Raw genomic sequence first — 20713 nt, forward strand, 5'->3', positions numbered from 1 at the left:
CGTCCTGCCTGCCTGCCTGCCGCCCTTGCCGGGCTGCGGGCGGCAGGGGCGGGCCGGCGGCAGCTCCCCTCCCTTGCCTGGATATGGGCTTGGATTCTGCGAGCGAGCCCGCCCTGCCTGCTGCCGCTGCGGCGAGGGAGGAACAGCAAGAAATGCGCCTCGTCTTTTTCCGATCGCGATGCGAGTGAGTGCTGGGAGAGAGGCGAGCGGGGGACGGGGTGGGGGGCTTGGACAAGAACGGCCGAAGGTTGTCGGGAAGGGAAAGGGACAGCCAGAGCAGCCGCCACAGCGTCCGTTTCCTTCCCACCTGTGTGGCAAGCGATCCTCACTCGCGGGAATCCACCCTGAGTTTAGGTATCGACCTCCGAGTGTTCCTGCTGCGAGGGAAGCTGGACCCCCATGGAGTCCCGCAGGATCAGGCCCATTTCACCCACCCAGCTAGTGGGTTGAATAATCGTCCTAAGCACTTTATGCTTCGTGCTTCCTGGAAAATATTTGCTGCCTGCAAAGCGACCGTCAGCCTTATTCTCGAACTCCACACTCTTAAGGGATCGGGGCATAAGTCTTCCTGAAATCGACCAGGATTACTTCTAGGTAGATATGTTTAGTCACGAGCTGTTACAGAGATTTCAACGAGGCTGGAAGGCTGGTCTATCAATAGACGTTGGCAAGTATCCTTAGGCTCCATGAAGTGCTGAGCAAAAGGGCGGAGCTGTCAAAACAGGTGGCCGTCTGGTCTTACTTTCGACACAGCAGCTTCCGAACGTTTTCTTAATGGCTGTGAATTGAAACTGAAATAAAACAGGTTGGGGACTGTGTTGCCAATACTGTATAATACAATAATCATAAGAGGGAGGGTTTCTGGCGCAATCGTGAAATGCAGTTTCTGTAGAAAGATACTTCAGTTTTGCTCTGCCTACAGCAGGAGCTTATGCTTCCCATTGAGTTCAGCTGGTCTTATTTCTGGGTAAGGATGCAGATTCTGGGTAAGTGATCCTTCATGGATCACTGCCTTGTTGTGGTGAAGGGGCTTGTGTAGCTCAATGAAGCTATGAGCTATGCCATGCAGGGCCTCCCAAGACGGGCAGGTCATAGCAGAGAGCTCTGACAAAACGTGATCCACTGGAGAAGGAAATGGCAACCCACTCCAGTACCCTTGCCATGAAAACCCCATGGACAGTACCAAAAGGCAAAAAGATATGACGCCGGAAGATGAGCCCCTCAGGTCAGAAGGTGACCAATATGCTACTGGGGAAGAGCGGAGGGTTAGTACTAGTAGCGCCAGAAAGAATGAAGCGACTGGGTCAAAGCCGAAAGGACACTCAGTTGCACATATATCTGGTGGTGAAAGGAAAGTCTGATGCTGCAAAGATCTATACTCCATAGGAACCTGGAATGTAAGATCCATGAATCAAGGCAAGCTGGATGTGGTCAAACAAGAGATGACAAGACTGAACATCGACCTCTTAGGAATCAGTGAACTAAAATGGACAGGAATGGGTGAATTTAATTCAGATGACCATCAGGTATACTACTGCGGGCAAGAATCCTTCAGAGGAAATGGAGTAGCCTTCATAGTCAATAAAAGAGTAGGAAAAGCAGTACTGGGATACAATCTCCAAAATGACAGAATGATCTCAGTTTGAATCCAAGAAAAACCATTCAACATCACAATAGTCCAAGTCTATGCTGCAACCACTGGTGCTGAAGAGGCTGAAGTTGACCAGACAACACCTTCTAGAATTAACACCAAAAAATGATGTCCTTATCATCATGGGGGATTGGATGCTAAAGTAAGAAGCCAAAAGATTACAGAAATAACAGGCAAGTTTGGCCTTGGAGTACAAAATGAAGCAGGGCACAGACTGGTACAATTTTGTCAAGAGAATACGATGGTCATAGCAAACACTCTTTTCCAACAACCCAAGAGACAATCTACCAGACAGTCAACACAGAAATCAGACTGACTATGTGCTCTGCAGCCAAAGATGGAGAAGCTCTATACAGTCAGTAAAAACTAGACCAGGAGCTGACTGTGGCTCAGATCATGAACTTCTTGTTGCAAAATTTAGGCTTGAATTGAAGAAAGTAGGGAAAAGCACTAGGCCACTCAGGTATGACCTAATCCATATCCCTGATGAATATACAGTAGAGGTGACAAATAGATTTAAGGAATTAGATCTGATAGACAGAGTGCCTGAAGAACTATGGACGGAGGTTCACAACATTGTACAAGAGGTAGCAACTAAAGCCATTCCAAAGTAAAAGAAATGCAAGAAAGTAAAATGGCTGTCTGAGGAAGCTTTACAAATAGCTGAGGAAAGAAGGGAAGCGAAAGGGAGAATGAAGGGAAGCGAAAGGGAGAAAGAGAAAGATACACCCAATTGAATGCAGAATTCCAGAGAATAGCTAGAAGAGATAAGAATGCCTTCTTAAATGAACAGTGCAAAGAAATAGAAGAAAACAATAGAATAGGGAGGACCAGAGATCTCTTCAAGAAAACTGGAGATATGAAGGGAATGTTTCATACAAAGATGGGCATGATAAAGGACCAAAATGGCAGGGACCTAACAGAGGCAGAAGAGATTAAGAAGAGGTGGCAAGATTACACAGAAGAACTATACGAGATATACAAGATACATCCCTGATAACCACGATGGGGTGGTCACTGACCTTGAGGCAGACATCCTGAAATGTGAAGTCAAATGGGCCTTAGGAAGTCTGAGCTAGTGGAGGTGACAGTATTCCAGCTGAGCTATTCAAAATCTTAAAAGATGATGCAGTAAAAGTGCTACACTCAAAAGGCCAGCAAATTTGGAAAACTCAACAGTGGCCACAGGATTGGAAAAGGTCAGTTTACATTCCAATCCCAAAGAAGGGCAATGCCAAAGAATGTTCAAACTACCGCACCATTGCACTCATTTCACATGCTAGCAAATTTATGCTCAAAATCCTACAAGCTAGGCTCCAGCAGTATGTGGACCGAGAACTACCAGAAGTACAGGCAGGATTTCGAAGAGGCAGAGGAACTAGAGATCAAATTGCCAACATACACTGGATCATGGAGAAAGCTAGGGAGTTCCAGAAAAACATCTACTCCTGCTTCATTGATTACGCTAAAGCCTTTGATTGTGTGAATCACAACAAATTGTGGCAAGTTGTTAAAGAGATGGGAGTACCTGACCATCTTATTTGTCTCTTGAGAAACCTATATGTGGGTCAAGAAGCAACAGTTAGAACTGGACACGGAACCACTGATTGGTTCAAAATTGAGAAAGGAGTTCAGCAAGGCTGTATACTGTCTCCCTGCCTATTTAACTTATATGCAGAGCACATCATGAGAAAGGCGGGCCTAGATGAATCACCAGTTGGAATTAAGATTGCTGGGAGAAATATCAACAACCTCAGATATGCAGATAATACCACTCTCATGGCAGAAAATGAAGAGGAACTAAAGAGCCTCTTGATGCGGGTGAAGGAGGAGAGTGCAAAAGTTGGCTTGAAACTCAACATTAAGAAAACTTAAGATCATGGCATCCGGTCCTCTCACTTCCTGGCAAATAGATGGGGAAGAAATGGAGGTAGTGACAGATTTTATTTTCCTGGGCTCTAAGATCACCGCAGATGGGTACTGCAGCCAAGAAGTTAAAAGATGCTTGCTCCTGGGGAGGAAAGCTATGGCAAATCTAGACAGCATACTAAAAAGCAGAGACATCACCCAGCCAACAAAAGTGCGTATAGTCAAGGCTATGGTTTTCCCAGTTGCAATGTATGGCTGTGAAAGCTGGATCATAAGGAAGGCTGAGCGCCGAAGAATTGAGGCTTTTGAATTGTGGTGCTGGAGGAGACTCCTGCGAGTCCCCTGGACCGCAAGGCGATCAAACCAGTCAGTCCTAGAGGAGATCAACCCTGGCTGCTCTTTAGAAGGCCAGATACTGAAGATGAAACTCAAATACTTTGGCCACCTAATGAGAAGGAAGGACTCCCTGGAGAAGAGCCTAATGCTGCAAACAATAGATGGCAAAAGAAGGGGATGGCAGAGGATGAGGTGGCTGGATAGAGTCACTGAAGCAGTTGGTATGAACTTAAGTGGACTCTGGGGGATGGTGGAGGACAGGAAGGCCTGGAGGAATGTTGTCCATGGGGTCGCGATGGGTTGGACATGACTTCGCGACTAACAACAACAACAAGGATGCAAAAGATTTCAGCCTCCATTTAATGGGAAGCTTACACAGCAGTGTTGTCCCTCCAGGTTTCCCAGACCCAAACCCCAAGTTTCTAGACCTCAGGATTGCAACAGAAAATAAAAATGTACCAACAGTTTCACAGTCACAATCAGCCTAGGGACAGTTGATCCCTTCAGTCCAGCAAGAAGGACCAGTACTGAGAGGTTCCAAGACCAAGTACCTTCTGGTGGCAACCCTACCCTGATAGTGGACCATGGCAGGCTTGTCTGGCTGCTGTAGAACCAAGCAGCACTGGGCCACTAGTATTATTTCCCCTGCTTTCAGGAAAATAAGCAACAGTGTGCTGCCAGAATTTGGTGATGTGACAACACAGCAATAAAGAAGACCCAGCCATAACATGCAGACTGGTGCCATCTCACTTCAGCACTGGTGAAAGAAGCCTGAGGGCAGCAGGCTGGCTTAGGGGGCTGAAAGGAAATGATAGGCACTTTCCTCCTGTTCCCTGAATCTGTGGTCTGAGCAGCTGCCTTACTCTGCCCAGCAGTAGGGCCAGCCCTGGAAGTTGCTGTTCTTTCTGAGAGGAAACTTGCTACTGATTGGGTTCAGATTACACAATAACTCACTCTTGAGGGTTGTGTGTTTGTTGTTGTTTAACTGCGGTTTGAAACACGGGTTATTGTGTTTCTAAACCCAGTCGTGATGACAAACCATGGTGAACAACCTTAGCTTGCAATCTAACAACAAACCATGAATTGTTTGTGGTTAACAAGTCATAGCTTGTTAGTGCAGCTTGGTTCAGACAACAAAATAAACCATGTTTCAAAAACAACATACACTTCAGCGGTATCCCACACGTAACCCTTGAATGTTGATTATCCTGTTGTCTGAATGTCAATGACCAGCTGCTGATGTCAATGACCAGGCTTGAACCATGCTTTGTCTAGTGTTCTGCTGACCCAGGAAGCCTTAGGTGTCATGCTTTTTGCTGCAGCCTTTGGCTCTTTCATTTGTGTTCTCCTTTATTTATTAGTACTTTTATCTTTAGCATAGTCAGATCTGCAGCCAAATAAAAGAGAAAACCTGAATATGGGCAACTGTTGTTTACGTGTGGCTTTTTTGTGGACACAATACTGATCCCACGGCCCTCTGACCGGCATGTCTATGGAGTGCACAGGTCTCACCACCAATTTCCAGGTCACTCTGCTTTTCCATCTTTGTCTCATCCATGGTTTCACACAGAATCTATCTATAGAAGAAGGAGCCAGGCTGAATTCGTCAAGATGGGACCCTTGTGCTTCTGGCGGCCCACCTTGCTCCTCTTTCTGTTATGCCCAGCTGGAGCCCCCTTGAAGATTTGTGCCTTCAACATGCAGCGCTTTGCCGAAGGAAAGACAGAGAAAGCCAGCGTCGTAGACACGCTTGTCAAGGTGGGGCATCAAGATGCAACCTGGGCAGATGTAGCAGCAACCATGGAAGGGAGGGAACTGGTTAGAAGAAGTAGCTCTCAGCTGCAGGATCCAGTTCAGCCTCTCTCTCTTTCTCTGAATGTCATTACAACGTTTTCATAGGACCAGGACTTCGTGTATTCTGTAGCAAGTATTGGGTGCAGAATCCAGTATTCAGAGGAATACTGTGTTTTAAAAGCAAGTTTCTAGTCTGTATGAGTGCAGCAGTAAGCATGAAAATACATGGGTAAATATTTGGGGAGAAACAAATAAGCAATGCAAAATAAGCAAATGCAAGAAAACTTGTTACATTTGCAAATAATTTAAACAGCTTTCAAAAATTCATTTTTATATGTTCAATACATATCCAGCTCTATCCAGAATACAGATGTACCTCAGAGTTGGCCTAAATGGTGCCTTTTTAGACTGTGGAGACAGGGGTTCTTTATCAAAATACTGCCCCTGTGGAAAAAAATCCTTAATCATATGAAAACTGCATAACATGGAGAAGGCTGGGATAAGATCTGTTGTCCCTTCATGTTCTCAGTGAGGTGGTCAATCCATGTCTGGATTATACCACTTTCTGATGGTAGATGAGGGTTTACAAGATGCAGTGCACCTTCATAGAAAAACAATTCCAGCACATAGAAAATGTCAGCTCGCGCTCTCTCTCTCTCTCTCTCTCTCTCTCTCCCTCTCCCTCTCCCTCTCCCTCTCCCTCTCTCCCCGGAGGAGTGTTCGGTCTAAAGTAGTACAGTCCAGGTACAAGTTTACTGCTTGTGAGAACTATACCCATAACATCTAGTTTCCTCTCTGCAGGGAGATGTTACGTTTTGTGGTAACAGTACAAAGGTTCATCTGTAGTACATTTCAGACCCCCACCTGAAGTATGAAGAATATTGCTGAGGAAGAGTCCTGGCATATGTTTTGCTGTTGCTGCAGACTAGACCTAAAGATACATTCTAGAACAGGTTCTTTGTTAAGCACAGCAAAATGTTACAGAGGCAGACCTGTGCCTTAGAACATGAGCCACCTTGAACAGTTGCCTAGGGAGGGAGGGAGGAGCTGCCTAGGTAGAAGGAAGGAGTGCTGAAGTCTTTCACTGTTCACAAAATCTGCTTCCCCAGTTTCACATGCAAACACCACCAGTTATTGATCTCTTATTTTCAGAAAGAGAAAAGCAATTGTAGGGGAGTGGTGGTTCAACTCCTTCCGTACTTGAAATCCTGTCCCCATCTTCTCGCTTTTCAGCTACTTAGCACAACCTGCATTTTAAAGACCATTTGGGATATGCTTCCGTTGACCAGGTTTGCATATACCAAGAAGTTGGCATACACAAATTTCTCCTTGGGGCTTCTTGTGGAGGTGGCTGCAATTTTGAACATTTAAGCCATGGCAAGCATATGATGCAGGTGCTGTTGCATGAGGGTGGGTTGCTGTTGAGGTGGTTGATAAGTCACCCAGAACTCCTCTAACAAACCACACTTGCTCGGTTTGCACACAATAAGAAGCTACAGATGCATCCTGAATATTCAGTATGCAGCCATCACCATGCCAAGAAGTCCCACAAAGAAATTCACCCATGCTAACTTCTTATCTGTGACCTGAGCCATCATCTATCACTAGCAGCTTAGTCAGGGCAGGTAGGCAAAAGGGGTGCTGAGGTAAATCTAAAGAGAAAAAGAAATTAGCCCAAATTTATAATGGACTCATGTGCTCCTTTCTGCCCCATCCCCTTCTGGCATGCCCCACAGATCCTGGCTCGTTATGATATCTCTGTCCTGCAAGAGGTGATGGATGTAAAAGAAAAGGCAATTCCTGCCTTGGTGGACGCTTTGAATCGGTGAGTCTGACAGGACAAACACAATAATAACTAGTTGATGGAAATGTGGACTAAAGGATGACTGACTTGTTTTTTTTTAATGTTTTTATATGCCTTTCTCATAATCAAAAGTGGCTCTATGAAAGCTTTACTGTTCTCTGGAAAGAATATGAAATGGGAAAGAGGTGAACAAGAGAGAAGTTGAACAGTGTGGATAAGGAAAGTAGGGCTAGCCCAGATAATTTCATGTACACAGTGGAAAAACCAGAAGGACAAGTGTTTTGTTTTGTTATTGTCGTGATTTTGTCTTTTCATGCATTTGTTTTATTACTGTTTTAATCAAGTTTTAGTTATGATTATAAGCTACCCTGAGTGCCCTTTTTCTTTCTTGGTGGAAAGGTGGTGCACAAATACATACCCCCTGTCCCCAATTACTTTGCTCACAATTCATCTGAGTTTTTTCCTGCTCAGGAATTAGTTCAGCAAATTTCTGGGGGTTGTATCTGAGTAGAGTAGATCCACAGAATTGCATGGCATTTAAGTTAGATGAATATGGCATATAACCCCCGTGGGTCTGCTCTGAGTACAGTCAGATTGGATTCAACCATGTGGGTTGCTTCTTTGCTGCCCATAATGCTCCAAAAACCTGTGGTTTGACTTTGTCTCATGATGCTGCTAGGTCAGAGTTATGTCTGTGGGTGGTGGTGAAATAGGATGGGAACACTTGTTAATTGCAGTGTAAATGAGACATAAAGGAGCCTGGGGGGCAGGGGAGTTGCTTTCCATAGCCATGAGGTCTAAGCACCTCCTGGAGGAGGTAGGTGTTCAAAGGCCATCAAATATTTCTGGTGGACCTAAGAGAGGCAAGAAGCACCAATGAATGCCCTCGCACAAAGACAAACTGCCCATACTGAGGGAGAACTGGAAACAGGCATTTTATAGCTCAGGCAGCACACAGGATTGGCTCTCCAGAGTCACCTGACTGACTCCCAAGAGAAGGGCATTCTAGACATGGTGATAAGTGTGAGTTTCTCATCAGGGATGCTGGCAGTTGTAGCCCAAACATCTGGAGGATTCTTGGCTGGGGAAGGCCACCTTACAGTCTTCTGTGCCAATTGATGCCTTTCTATACTGACATATGACTTGTTTTGCAAATATGCTCTCCTTAAATCCAGCTCCCTTCTCCTGTTAGGTTTGATGGTGGCTCTGGCACCTATAGCTACCACACCAGCCCTCTGCTTGGCCGGGGCAACTACCAGGAACGCTATGTGTTCGTATACAGGTAAGTATGGATAATTAAATGGATAATATAAGCGCCTCTCCCTTGTTATTAAAGTGATTTATTTATTAGTACTACTGGCATTGATGCATTACTTGTATATTTAAAATACATTCTCCTGCTTCTTGGTGAAAAAAATCTCCTGAAGCAGCAGGCACATAGTCACTTAAACAAGACGGTCCTTGCCTGCAGATTTACAATCTAAAAAGAAACAACACACAAGGTGATAGGTGTGAAAGGATGATTTGAAACATGGGAGTAAAGAGATTTGAAAAGGTAACAAAGAAAATTACTTAGCCCAAAGGAGGGGAGGGGCCAAAATCAGTTAGCACAAGGTATGGGGAAACAGGCACATAGGCAGGAGGGCCAAATACTTGCTGATTGTTTATTGACAAGCTGGGCAGAACAAAATGAGCCTCTTGTAGCCCACCAGGGGCAGGGCTGGATTGGGAAGAAGGGCCAGTGTTGGGGCAGCGTGGAGTAGGTGGGCGGAAAGAGTGTAACCTCTCAGTACCCTATTAGCCAATTAGGGAAAAGGAGGAGGGAACAAGCCGCTTTAAAAGGGGTGTGTGAACATGTGCTCAGGGGAATAGGAAAATGGAAAGGAAACCATTCCTTTCTGTTCCCTTCATTGCAATAAAGTTTTAAAAAGAACTGCATGCCTGGAATATTTTTCTCATCTGACGGAAAGGAAAGAGTGATTATAACAAAGGTAAAGGGAATGAAAGGGGAAGAAGAGAAATAAAATAGCTTTTCAGCATGGCTGGTGAAATAGTCTCATTTCTCTTCTCAGTCCTTATTTCCCTTTCCTCAGTATTTATGTAGAATGCTATACTGTTCAAAGCATTTCAGTACATTATCTCAGATACAGTATCTTTGAAAATATTGTAAGTGGTTAGTGTTACTACCTCCCTCCTCCGTATGTGTGACCAGGCATAAGAAGAATTGAATCTTAAAGGCTGGGTGGTCCATACGATATGTTACACTTTTAAAGGATTTTAAACCCCCTCCTCCTATTACATTTTGTTTCATTTTATTTAATAGACAGTCCTTTGTTGTAATTTTGGTTCCTGCTTCTCCCACTTGATGCATGACCAACAACTTAATTCAATACCATTGCTTGAAGTTGTGGGTTTGTGGCTGAAATATGGGAGATTTCTCACAGCCTGTATTTGTAGCCACAACAGGATGGGTGGCCAGAAGGTAGAACTGGATCTGCCAGGATCTCTGGGTGATTTGCAATAGATTGTCGAAGGTTTCTGATTGCTATCAAAATGACTTTTCTCGAGGGCTGCTGAAATGAAGAAAGCTTGGGGATGCTAGGAATGGACTTTTGAGTGACAGGATTGTGAGCTCAATTCAGTCAGGTACTGAAAACAAATTTGTAGGCTTGGAGAGCACTCCGGGCACCTGGTTCTTTAATTCCAAATGCATGTCTTTTGCACCTGGCTCTGGTGGGTGGCACTAGTAAAACAGCCTTACCTTTCTAAATGCCTTCAAGATACATTGGATTACAGCTCCTATTTTTTCAGCCCACAGTGCCCATAGCCATACTGGCTGGGCATGATGGGGAAGGTTGTCTGACACATTTGAAAGTGAGGAAGACTATTTTCTTCTGTTACAATGTGAGTTAACGGTGCACTGATCCTTTAAGTAAAGTCTTGCCTTACCTTGCCTCTTATTTTGACCTAGGCCACTGATGATTGTTGGATTTCAACTCCCATTAGCCACAGCCAACATGACCACATTGTTAGGGATGATGAGATTTGGAGGCCAACAACATCCAAAAAGGCTTGTGCTCTTCCCTGCTGGACTAAGATGGAGTGGTCCTCCAGATATTTTATCTAGCAACTCTTACAAACAGTAGCAACTGGTTATGCAGAGGCATATGATGTATAATACATTACAAACCTATATGCTGTCTGTTGAACATAGATTAGAGAATTCCCTCCAGATGTTTCGACCCTCAACTTTGGGAGCTGAAATCCAAACCATTCAGGAGAAAGAAGGCTCCACTGACAACACAACAACCACAGTGAAGGTGACTCCTATTTCAGCAAGGCTTCTCATCCATTGTAGCCTTCCTTTTCAGCTTTATAGGAGCTATCCACAGTGCTCCATGATGGCAAACTTATTCTGGGCATGGGGCACAGCCCCAGAGATAGTTCCCATAAACTGCAAAAGAGAAACTGCAGCAGCCCTGCTGACTGAGGAATCACCAGCTGCCGCCTCTCTCCCTCCCACCGTCCCAGAAGACAGGCTATTTCTGCTTGTCTTCACCTCCTGACACATTTCACAGCTTGTTCCTTCTTCCCCCTTTTGCTTCTTTAAAACATGCTAGAGAGACTGTAGTTTGGTATTGCGACACACCACATTAGACAGCATCCCAGCCTCAACACAATTTGACTCATGCTTCAACATGCAGTGGGTTCCCCCAGCACCTGCGTCTTGCTTGACCCACTTGTACAAACAAATGGAAAATGGATCACGCATCAATAAAAGAATGCCAACCCTCAATCTGGACACCTCTACATATGTTGTAGGTGCAGGTCCTCCCTCATTTATCCATGCCTTTCCTTTTCCATAGGCACCAGAGGATTCGGATGATAGACTCTTATAAATACGAGGACAACCATCCAGACCGGCCTGATGTCTTTGCACGGGAGCCCTTCATTGTCCGCTTCAGTGTTCCAAACAAAGGTGAGTACCCAGGAGATGCAGGATGGCTGTGGGAGGGGACAGCTTGAGCCTCTAAAGGAGAAAATCATGACCTCCATTACTCCTCGGCAGGGTTGTAGGAGAGCCAGCACTTTTGGATTAGCAGGGTTACAGTGGAGTGAGAGCCAGTGTGATGCAGTGGTTAAGAATGCAGGATCAGGACTCAGGCAATCTGGGTTCTTGCCCCTGCTCAGCCATGGAGCTGACTGGGTACTATGGGCCAGTCACAGATTCTCAGCCCAACCTACCTCACAGGGTTGTTGTTGTGGGGATAAGATGGAGAGCGGGAAGAGTTATACAAGCTGTGTTGAGAATTCTGTAAGCTGTGTTCTTTGGAAGGAAAATGGCGGGATAAAAATATTATACACACAGGCACACATGTATACACATTGGATCCCCATGGGCACATTTGGAAATGTGAGAAACTATAGTGGGCACTATCATGAAATGGCTGCTATGAGTGCTTGCCTAATTGTAAAGGGAAAGTAACATACCTGAGAAACTGAATACAAGGCAGACACAGGGTCTGGGCCCTAAATGCTATTCTCTGTCTTTGTGACGCCACTTAGAACAACAAAACATTCATTAGATTGTGTCTTTAGGCACTCAGGCCAAGTTCAGACCTAAGAGAAAGTATATTTTCTTGATACATAGAAGAACCACAGTGAACTTCAGGCTTGTGTACTCCTCTGGAAGCATCTCCTTTTTGAACAAGCCATAGATTGTCATTGCATTAAATGGCAGGGAACTGTGGTTTGCTTAAACTATGTTCAGTGATAATAAGCCAGGAGAAAACGTTAGTTTCAGAATTTGATGTGATCTGGAACCATACATGGTTGGGTTGGGTTTAGCATCCAGTGTGGCTTGGTTCTTCCATTCTTTGTGGTTATTTGCTCCTTTTCCACTCTCCAAGAGCTTCCTGAACTGATGTTGATACCACTGCACACGGCACCTACACACGCAGAGGCTGAAATCGATGCTCTCTATGATGTTTTCCTGAATGTAAAGTCACGCTGGGGCATGGAGGTATGGGTAGGGTGCAGAAAGGCATGGCATGGATGCTGCCATTGAAGAGAAAATGTAGGGGGGGTGCTGTGTTATGGTGCATCTGAACAGATGTTGGTCTTGCTGCTTCAAACACCAGGACCACAATAGGTTATATCTGAGCCATTGCTGACTCTGCAATGTTGACCGTTGTTAACTGTGTATAATGCTGCTTAAAGGTGGCTTTCCCGTCTTGGTGCCCTCCAGATGTTTTGGGCCACACCTCCCCATGTTCCTGGTCATTGGCTGTGTTAGCAAAGGCCCAGGAAGTTTCAGGAATGGGGTGGGGCATGGAGGGGAATTAGTCATGGGAGTAAGCAGGGAACGTGAGGGCCCTCACCTGGATGTTAGTGCTCCTGCATGCTGCAAAGCTCTGCCTTTTGCCCCCACCCTCTTTTCCATTTTCCCCAACCTGGTGCCTGCCAGATGATTGTGTCTTCAGTGTTCATCAGGCCCAGCCAGTATCATCAAGAAAGCTGGGAGCTGTATTCTAGCCAGTCATGAAAGACCAATTATCCCAGACCTTTTCCCCATCCTCTTCTTTCATCAGCTTTAGCCAGCTGAGCGGGACTCCTTCTCAGCACATAGAAAGACAGGCAAGGATACCAGAGAGGAGATGGATTGGGTGCTGGGTGGCTGCTTGAGGCATTTGAGAACTGTTCTAATGGAGTCGCTAACAGGGCAGCTGTACTGGGAAATAAGTTTCAGGAACTGGTGTGTTCTCCTAGGTAAGTACAACACAGGATTGCTGCCTAAGAAATTACGCTGTGAACCAGGCATTCTAACTAATTAATTAATACATATGTTAATATTTCTGCCATACCTACTGGTTTGTCGAACTTTAGAAAGACTGCATTACTATTATTATTTGATTGATTGGTTTTAAAAATGTATATCCTGCCTTGCTTTACAAGAACATGAATTGATTACTAAAAAATGAACAACAATAAATGTAGAGGAGAACATTGTAATTTGTCTTGGTTTCCTCATAACGGGAAGAAAGGTGAGATTTAAGTGCAATATCATCATCATCAGGCACCCACACAGAGTCAAATGCTCCATTATCAGTAGCAAAAAAAGATTCTTAAACAGCCATCAATCACCACAAAAAGCTTCCCCTGAAGCCACTTTTTTTTTTTTACCAAATAGTGGCCAAGTGGACTTTCCTAGTGGGTGAAGGGTTCTGCACAATAGTTTCACAATTTAAAATGTTCTGTTTTTCAAGTCTGCTGGAAGAAAACAAAAGAGGGTGGTGTGAGGCAATGTAAGATCTTCAATGTTGATTCAAGTATATGGGAAGAAGCATATAGGAGAAGCCAGTCCTTAAAGTAACAAGTTCCCTAGAGTAAGAATCAATGCCCTGAACTGGGATCAAAACCAAAAAAGTGACCAGCAAAGACGAAACAACACTTGAGATATGTATGATGTGTTCATAATATTCTACTAGTGGTATTTCAGTCATGTGCTACGTTTCGGGGGATTTCAAAGTTGGGCCTGCATGACGCATATTGCAGAAGTCCAGTCTGGAGGTGTGAATGACTGAGGCAAGGATCTCAATAAAATTTATTATTATTATTTCCAGTTCATTTCTCACCTCTGCAGCCAAGGTACTAAGTGGCTTTAGGTAAGCTGCTGTCTCTCAGCCTCAGCCACCCCATCTGCAATAGGTGGGTATAATACTGAACCACACTGTGGAGTTGTTATATGGACTGCAAGATAACAAAAACGAAGTGCTTGGAATATACAAACAGCAGCTCATATGTACTAAGTTGTTGCTGGTGCTCTTAAGAGCATAGCCACCAACTTTGAGATTAGGCACCGGCAATTTTATATGTATTATTTGTTTGTTTATCATTCCACCCTTTTTCCTCCATGGAATCCAAGGCAGCTTACATGGTCTCCTCTGCATTTTGCCCTCATAGCAGCAACCCTGCAAGGCAGGTTAGGCCAAGGCCTCCCGAGGTCCAGTCGAGCACTCTTAACCACCACACCAGCCCACCACTTGATAGAACATAGTTGGCTGATGTAGGATTTCTGCATCCCATGTAATTCTTAAAGAGCCTAGAAGACCTAATAGGTTTTTTGCCACCCACCCCCTCTACAGGATATGATTTTCTTGGGTGATTTCAATGCTGACTGTGGCTACGTGGCAAAGAAGCGTTGGAAAGAAATCCGCCTGCGCCAGAAGCCTGACTTTCATTGGCTCATTGGGGACAAAGCTGACACCACCGTTCGAGAGAACACCCGCTGTGCCTATGACAGGTGGGATCAGGGTTGGGCTTTGGGTATTATCTCTAGGGCCCTGCTCAATAGCATGGGTGGGAGGGTCTCCAAGTACTGCAAGGCTGGCTTGCCCTCTAAAGAGGGGGCCCTGTCAGTCCATTGCGTTTATTGTCTAAAGTACCTGTTTGCATTACTGGCTGGGATCCAGGAACCCTGGAGTGGCTTGGGTGAAATCCTGTATAATCTACTCTACTTTAACCCATGTTTCATTCTCCTTTACCTCTAAACAGGATTGTAGTACATGGGCAGCGCTGCTTGGATGCAGTTGTGCCTGGATCAGCTCAGGCATTTGACTTCTCCAAGGAATTTGGGCTCTCGGAAGAAGAGGTACCAAACAGGTCTTTGGGGCATGTAGAAATCCCATGGTTACTATGACCTGGTTCACACATAGCAACCAATCATAGCTGTTTAACCCATAGTTAGTCGGGGCCACCCAGGAGTAAAGGAGCAAGTGAGCATGTTGTTTCCTAACTGATTGCCACTTCTGTTACGTTTCCTAGTTACATAACAATCCAGTATCCCTTTCTTTGGTTATATTCTGTGACATGTGAACCTGAAATGCTGGGTTGCTGAGGAAGAAACAGCCCAGAGTTTTAGCCTAACAATGTGCAAAATACCATCATTTAAACAAGGGCTAAATTTATTTTTATTTAAAAATATGTTTTGCTTATAAAATAAATTCAAAGTGGCTAACTGAAAAAATAACAACATGCATGAAACACAGCAACCCCCACCCTCAACAACAAAAATCCAGATTACTAAAACCAATTTCATGCCATCAAACCAAGAGCAGAGTAATGCACCTTGGCATTAAAAGATGATGAAATTTCAACCCATGCTTAGCAAAATAAAAAGTCTGAACAATGAGAGAAGGAACCAACTAAACCCTTGAAGCTTATGAGGGAACCAACTAAACCTTTCTAGTGAGGCTATTTTGCTGGCTGGAGACCATAATAGGAAAGGCCTATTAATGCTTGTGAAAGTGGTGGGATGCATATCAGGGTCTCCAATGTGGAATTCCAGGAGCACATAGGATTGTATGGGAAGAAGTACTTTTGCAGTTATCTTGGTCCCAAAGCTAACAGTCTGAATTGCAAGTGGAAACTGGAAGCCAGTGAAGAATTATGGGCCAATATTTACTAGATCAAGTTAGCCCCCAGAGAGAGAATTTGACCTGGTTCATACATCACAATAAGCCAGGCCAAAACCAAGTTGTGGTGACTGGTCAATCACTTGCCAAGCCACTCTACTGCTGGCAGATGATCGGGCACTTGCCACAGTTTGTCTCCCCTGCCTGCTTCTCAGAATGTCTCCCAGGAGTTTTTGTAGCAGAACTTGTCTGTAGTCCCACTGTGATGAGGCTTACCTTACTTTTAGGGTGCAGCAGCCTAGGGTTAGGGTTCTGTCTCCTTTCTTTAATACAGTACTTGGGGAAAAACCACACACCATTAGGTGCTCCTTGCAGCCTGTTCTTCTACCTAACACAGGCATGTATGTATGACTGACTTACCACTGTCTAAGCACTTGCACCTCCAGTTCAGAACTGTGGCAATCCAGGAGGTGAATTTAAGCTTCCTCCTCCTATTTTCACTCTGAAATTCCTCTCCCTCTTTCAGGGATGGTTAAAAAGGTGGGGACATACTCTTTTTTTCCTTTCCTCTCTCCCCCCTCAGCAATATTTTGAAAGGAAATTTTCCTTTCCCAAATTGCCACAGTCCCACATGGGGGCACAAGCACTTACTTAGAAGTCAGTCAGTCACACAAACATATATAGCTGTGCACATGTGGCTCTGAAAGGAATAATAGCAGTCAGCTGAAATGCTGAGCTGGAGGAGGAGGGGTGGAAAGCACTGCAAGAAGTTCCTGGCATTCATCAGGCGAATCAATACCCTTTCTGACAATGCAAGCACAAGTCACCGTGCCGGGTGTGGATGTCACAACAAACTATATGAACAATCCCAGAAATAAGGCAGATGCTCCCAGGATGGCTTGTGCATAGTTAACAACCCATGCTGAGGAAAGCACACCATGTTTGGACATCCTGACAAGCCACCCTGAAACGATCAAGGGTGTCATGTCATCCTAACCAGAGTTGTCAAGGAACCCATGTTACATGTGGATTGTCATGTCATGTACACCAAGTTGCTGTCAGGTGCTATGGAACTCAAGTACAGGTTCCTTACACCCTGCAGCATGGATTGGGGAAACAAACTTTTGAAATTCAAGCCATTGTGCTAAAATCACAGCTTAGAGATCAGGTATTGGAGATCAGGTGATCGGAGTGGTATAGAAAGACTGCCAACCCTAAGTGAGTACATCCTTGTGAAACAAGCCCTTGCAATGTCCTGCTCTAGCTTCAAGGGCACTGACCAATTCCCTCAGTTGGGGCAACTTCATGGCTTTATTTACTAATATACAAACAAAGAATACGGAGACAGAGGCAAACAGCACACACATGCTTGCAGGTGCACCCACACAAGGCCGCAGATCTACTATTTCCTGTATCAGATCCTTGAAAGAAAGAGAACACCCATGTGTTGTACTTTCAGTCAATTCACATCCTTCTCCCTCTGTCCACTCAGGGACTCTCTGCATAGGGATCAAATGCGTCTTTGGAGGTCAGGATCAGCTGCCCATGAAGTTCCCACAGGAGGGGTTCCCCTAGGGTGGTGAGCTGCAGAAGAGGATGGGGTACCTGACTCCTGAAATAGCTACACAGCAGAGGGGGCTTCAGTAGGTATGGCTTGCATGGCTGCACCTGGACACCTTCGGTACCCCTAGAAGAAACCTTGCATGGAAGCTTTAAAATCTGCTGCTTGGAAACACACTTTTCTCATATTAACAGCAAGGAACAGAAATGCTACCAAGCGCCTCATCCTGTTTCTCTCTCCACTGTTCCAGGCTTTGGAGGTCAGTGACCATTACCCTGTAGAGGTGGAGCTGTACTCAGCCTGCCAGGGGCTCCAGCCCATCCATCCAGCTGGCCTCGTGTTGCTGGCCGCGACCGTACTGTCTACCTCCGGGCATGGCTTCTGAAGCTCCCTGGACTTGACTGTGCTGCCTCTACAGTATTCGAGGTGTGCAGGATATGTTTCCCTGGAAAAAAACACTGGTCTAGAAGATGCTGTGAGAAGTTGTTGGATCTCAGGACTTGCTGAGTCTGTCTGCGCCTCCCCTGTATGGTAAACAATAGACTGCAGGTTGCACAGTGAACAACCATCGGGCCCTGGGCTGACTCTGCCAACCCAGGTTGACCCTCCTGGCCAAGAAGGAGTATCAAAAGTTCAGCTGTGCCCAAGCATCAAGGTCTTTTTGTATTCTGGCTTGTGCCAGAATAATTTTTGCGTATTCTTTGGTCCTTCTTGACTCCCAGCTCGCTGCTCTGTCTTGCTCAGTGCTGCCTCCAGGTTTTTGAGGGTGCTTGAGCAAGACACACTCAGTGGGCTCCTCCCTCAGTGAATCTGCTTTCTCACTTCTCCACCACCACCATCTGTAGCTGCTCTTTCCCTTCCTCTTTTCTCTCATCATTGCCTTTGCTCAGTTGCTGGACAGGAAAGAGTCATTGAGCAAGGAGGCAAGGCTGTCTCCTCCTCTGTTGCTGGGCCCAAGTGAGAGGCAGCTGAGGAGCAAGTCCAGGGCCCTATTGGGATGTGGGCCACTGGGGACTGCTCTGGTCCTGCCTCTTGGTAGTCCTGCTGCTTTGACCTTTCAGGGCTTCCTACTGGCTGACCACATGGCTCCTGCCCATGGTGAAGCCTCAGGACTGGCTCTGTCCTTAGATTAGTGAGGGGACTGCCTGAGGAAGCAAGTGCTGGGGAAGCAGCCATGCCACCCACCCACAGAGGCAACAGTGAAATCCAGTTGATGAGGAACAGCCCCACCCAGCTTGTCTTCCTCTCTCACCAACCCAGAGTTCCCCTGCATGTGGGGATGGGTGTACATTCTGCTCTCCAGTGTGTGCAGGATGCTGCTTCCTCACTGGTCAAATCCACACAGGCATTCAGAATCTCTTCCCTCATCTTGCTACATTAATGCAGTATTTCAGCTGTGTGGAAATCCCACTCTGCTTCTGCATGAAGCAGAGTTCTAAGGAAGGCACCCCAGTGGCAAAACCTCTCTTGGTGAGAAAAGCCAACACGTTAGTTTTCTAGGTAGGGGGCATGCAGCATCCACTGCCAGCATTTTGAAGCTGTGCTTCACTCCCAGGAAGGTTTGGGGAACTGACTTTGGGGATCTAAGTGTGGAGGGATGCTTTTTTTCTGACTGTAAATCTTCCTTCCTGGAACTTGATGCCCTCCAGATATTTTGGGACTACAACGCCCAGCATTCCTCATCAGCTGAGACTGATGGGAAATGACATTCAAAGCATAGAGGTTCCCAGGTTAGGGAAGGCTGGTGTAGATCTTCTTTAGATCAGGACTTCCCCATTCCTAACACAACTCTCTAAGATGTTTTTCAGTGTAAATCAAAAAGTATCTTCACAGCTTCCCTATTGCTGTTAGGAAGAACTATTTAGCAAATTTAACTTACATTGACCTCTGTGTTTTCTCCTGTCCTCCCTGAACAGAGTGGATTAACTAGATCTTCTACAAATATACTTACTGATCATGATCTGTAGGGTTAATTTAAAAAGAACTGATCATGTGTATCAGTCTTTCTGAAGAAAAGAGGTCAAGGTCAAAGAGAACTTTATAAAGGGCATAAAAGTAAAAACTATATTCTGAGATCAGGAAGTGGTATTCAAACTTCTTGTTTGTCTTCGCTCAGAGAAGAACTGGGGATGTAGAAGAAATCCACAACAAATAAATTCAGATTTCTCTGAATTCCATCTGCAGATCCTACTGCACCTCAGCTTTTTCAAGTCATTCTGGGTTTTTTTTAAACATTTCTGCCAATGAGAGGATGGTGGAACATAAAATATCTGACAATCTGTAAAACTCAGAACAGATTTATTAAAATCTGTACATCCCTAGGAAAAACCTACTCAACTTCTCGATGACAAATTTGTTTGTTATTCCACCCTCTTATACTGCATAATCAGTGTAGACTTGTGTCTACACTATTAGGAAGTGCATACAGTATAAGCAGCAGCCCAAACCTGATGCAATCTGAAATGCCTTTGAAATTGGTAAATTCAGATATCCAATTTAAAAAGCAATAGGGTAAATCATTATAAGCACTGTGGAGCTTTTATATTGTTTTGTCCTTCAGCTGAAGTTTTGTTCTCTCTTTAGCTATGAAAAAGGTGAATATGGATTGTGTATGTTATTGGCATTTCCATAATGTTTTATGAGAAGGCTTTTAAAAGACAGTGATAAATACAGAGGAAGTGCCTTTTCTGAAGGTCTTCTGTTTTTTCTGTACGCCTTACCTGTTCTTTATCTTCCTATATTCACTGCTGCCTATAAAAGCTTTGGACATTGTTGTGCCATAGTGAAATACTTTTAAAGAGCATTGATTTGAATGGAGAGCATGTAGACCTCAATAGAATGATGCACTGTTGATTAAACCATCCACAGGCATAATTCCTGGTTTGTAATGAAGGGCACAGGAACATCTGCAAAATGTATTGTTTTGTGCTCTCTCCCATTTACTTTCACCTCCTGTTATTTGTGAGGTAGCACAGTCAAGTGTCTGTGTGTTTTGTTTGATCAATTGTATTTCCTGTCCCTTGTTGGCACTAATCTTCCTTGAGATGCTTTAGAATTTTTTTAAAAATACTATCAGCAGAGCACAGAAAATGCACATTTTGATGCAACATTTCTTGAAAGGATCCTGTATGACTTGATAAAAACACACCCCATAATACTATCCATAATACTATCCATGCACATTCACTTGGACAGAAACAGGGAAAACCAACAGGAGAACCAGAAAAATATCAATAAAAGAAGGAATGAATAAACTGGCTTGTGTGGTTTAATTAGATTTTCAA

General features: G+C 44.8%; 1 protein-coding gene across 1 annotated transcript; it reads left to right on the forward strand.

Moving 5' to 3' along the window:
- Positions 1-86: 86 nt before the first annotated feature.
- Positions 87-20683, forward strand: DNASE1L1 (deoxyribonuclease 1 like 1). The gene is made up of 9 exons (XM_044443767.1): positions 87-184; positions 5427-5614; positions 7387-7475; positions 8647-8736; positions 11321-11433; positions 12365-12477; positions 14600-14757; positions 15009-15105; positions 17680-20683. Exons 2-9 carry the CDS (start codon positions 5468-5470, stop codon positions 17812-17814), a joined length of 942 nt encoding a protein of 313 aa, XP_044299702.1. The 5' UTR covers positions 87-184; positions 5427-5467; the 3' UTR covers positions 17815-20683.
- The last annotated feature ends 30 nt before the right edge of the window (positions 20684-20713 follow it).

This window comes from Varanus komodoensis, unplaced genomic scaffold, assembly GCF_004798865.1.
Source record: "Varanus komodoensis strain SLA01 unplaced genomic scaffold, ASM479886v1 scaffold42, whole genome shotgun sequence".
Taxonomy (NCBI): domain Eukaryota; kingdom Metazoa; phylum Chordata; class Lepidosauria; order Squamata; family Varanidae; genus Varanus; species Varanus komodoensis.

Bases quoted from the DNA above. Each gene is read 5' to 3' on its own strand.
- DNASE1L1 (XM_044443767.1), top strand. From the start codon at position 5,468: ATGGGACCCTTGTGCTTCTGGCGGCCCACCTTGCTCCTCTTTCTGTTA. The intron at 12,478-14,599 runs GTATGGGTAGGG...CCCCCTCTACAG, and splicing joins AGTCACGCTGGGGCATGGAG to GATATGATTTTCTTGGGTGA. The intron at 15,106-17,679 runs GTACCAAACAGG...CCACTGTTCCAG, and splicing joins TTGGGCTCTCGGAAGAAGAG to GCTTTGGAGGTCAGTGACCA.